This window comes from Panthera leo, chromosome D4 (genome assembly GCF_018350215.1).
Source record: "Panthera leo isolate Ple1 chromosome D4, P.leo_Ple1_pat1.1, whole genome shotgun sequence".
In the NCBI taxonomy this organism is placed as follows: Eukaryota; Metazoa; Chordata; class Mammalia; order Carnivora; family Felidae; genus Panthera; species Panthera leo.
The window spans coordinates 45,451,956-45,454,125 of record NC_056691.1 but is presented as its reverse complement, the minus strand read 5'-3'; the positions used below and the strand labels follow the sequence as shown (position 1 = coordinate 45,454,125).

At 42.1% G+C, this 2,170-nt stretch overlaps 1 protein-coding gene across 1 annotated transcript; it reads left to right on the top strand.

Moving 5' to 3' along the window:
* The first annotated feature begins 872 nt into the window (after positions 1-872).
* Positions 873-1,433, top strand: IFNB1 (interferon beta 1). Its single transcript, XM_042914027.1, has one exon. It carries the CDS (start codon positions 873-875, stop codon positions 1,431-1,433), a length of 561 nt encoding a protein of 186 aa, XP_042769961.1.
* The last annotated feature ends 737 nt before the right edge of the window (positions 1,434-2,170 follow it).

The following is a 2,170-nucleotide window of genomic DNA, read 5'->3' as shown; positions in this document are numbered from 1 at the left end:
CCACCTGGATATAAAACAATAAATAAGGTTAGGGGCACCTGGGTGGCTCAGTCAGTTGAGCATCCAATTTTGGCTCAGATCATGATTCTCACGGTTTGTGAGTTCAAGCCCTGTGTCAGGCTCTGTGCTGACAGCTCAGAGCCTGGAGCCTGCTGGGACTCTGTGTCTCCCTCTCTCTCTGCCCCTCCCCTGCTCACACTCTGTCTCTCAAAAATAAATAGACATAAAAAAATAGTAAATAAGGTTAATAAAACTATGTGGTGTCTTGCTGTATACACTTAAGGCCCTACAAAAATATTGAGATCAACTTAGTTTTCACGCTATTCTATTTTACAGAGGCAAAAAAAAAAAAGGTAGGTGTCTTTTTTTTAATGATAAACTGCATATATTTACTGTTTTGTGATAGTGTAATTGGGAGTTAAACTTAATTCTTAGGAAAAAGAAAACTCTCACTCAAAGACCCCCCCCTCCAAAAAAAACCCATCTCATAAAACTAAAAAAGAAAAATAAAAAATCTTTGCCAAATGAAAGAACCCTGTAATGGTAGAGTTCTGAATGATTGAGCTTATTTTTTTCCCTTAGTAACTGAGAATTCATTGAAATTATACAAAACATTAGAAATCCTCACAGTTTGTATATCTTATTCCTAATCTATGGAGTTTAAAGAAAAAGAGTTTTAGAGACTGCTATTAACTTAAATGACATAGGAAAACTGAAAGGGAGAACTGAAAGTGGGAAATTCCTATGAAATAGAAAGGGGACCATCCTGTATAAATAGGCCATACTCATGGAAGAAGGGCATTCACACTGCAAACTCTCGAAGTCTTTGCTTCAGCACCTAGACAGTAGCAGGCAAGACTTCTATTTTCATCATGACCGGCAGGTGCATCCTCCAAATCGCTCTCTTGGCGTGTTTCTTCACCACCGTGCATTCCGTGAGCTACAAGTTGCTTGGATTCCAACTAAGAAGCAGCAGTTTGGAGTGTCAGGAGCTCCTGCTGAACTTGAACAGAACCTCTAAATATTGCCTCAAGGACAGGATGAACTTCGAGGTCCCTGAGGAGATTAAAAAATCACAGCGGTTCCAGAAGGAGGAAGCCATATTGGTCATCAACGAGATGTTCCAGAAGATCTTTAATATTTTCAGTAGAAACACCTCTAGCACGGGATGGAATGAGACCACTGTTGAGAACCTCCTTGCGACACTCCACTGGCAGAAGGAACACCTGGAAACGATCCTGGAGGAAATCATGGAGGAGGAAAACTTCACCTGGGACAATACGACCCTTCTGCACCTGAAGAAATACTACTTAAGGATCGTGCGGTACCTGAAGGCCAAGGAGTACAGCATCTGTGCCTGGACAGTAGTCCAAGCAGAAATCCTCAGGAACTTTTTCTTCCTTGAGAGACTTACAGATTATCTCCAAAACTGAAGCTCTCCCAGCCTGTACCTCTGGGAATGGACGATGCTGGCAATGGATTCAGGGATTCTTCAACTCACAGAGACTCTGTAAGTGACTGGCAGCTAATGTACTCCATGTGAAAGAACAAAGACTTTAAATTGTTTTATTAATATATGCATTAAGTTATTTTTCTATTTATTTAAATTTTTCCCCGGAAAATAAATTTTTTTATGAACAAAAGTCAAAGGAGCAGTTTTCATTTCAACTTGATTTCATTACCACCGTATTCGAAATTACAGAGCACCTGTTAGAGGTTCTTTGTAAAATGCGCCCACAAAACAGCATAGGTTCTGGCCTCTGCCTTCGAGGAATGTGAAATCCAAGGAAGCCATGTGGAACATGTAAGAGTATAGATGCTGGGGGGTGGGGGTGGAGTGGACCTTTCAGGAGAATAAATGTGGCCTCAGCTTCTTCAGGATTAAAATGGAAGAGGCAGGTAAGTGGCTCTGGAATTAGAACAGGGGGCTCAGGGGCACCTGGGTGGCTCAGTCGGTTAAACAACTGACTTCGGCTCAGGTCATGATCTCACAGTTTGTGAGTTTGAGCCCCGCATCGGGCTCTGTGCTGCTAGCTCAGAGCCTGGAGCCTGCTTCAGATTCTGTGTCTCCTCTCTCCCTGCTCCTCCCCCACTTGTGCTCTGTCTCTCTCTGTCTCTCTCTGTCTCTCAAAAATAAATAAATGTAAAAAAACAAAATTAGAACAGGGGG

What these genes read in the sequence shown, in the direction of transcription:
- IFNB1 (XM_042914027.1), top strand. Translation starts at nt 873, where the DNA reads ATGACCGGCAGGTGCATCCTCCAAATCGCTCTCTTGGCGTGTTTCTTC.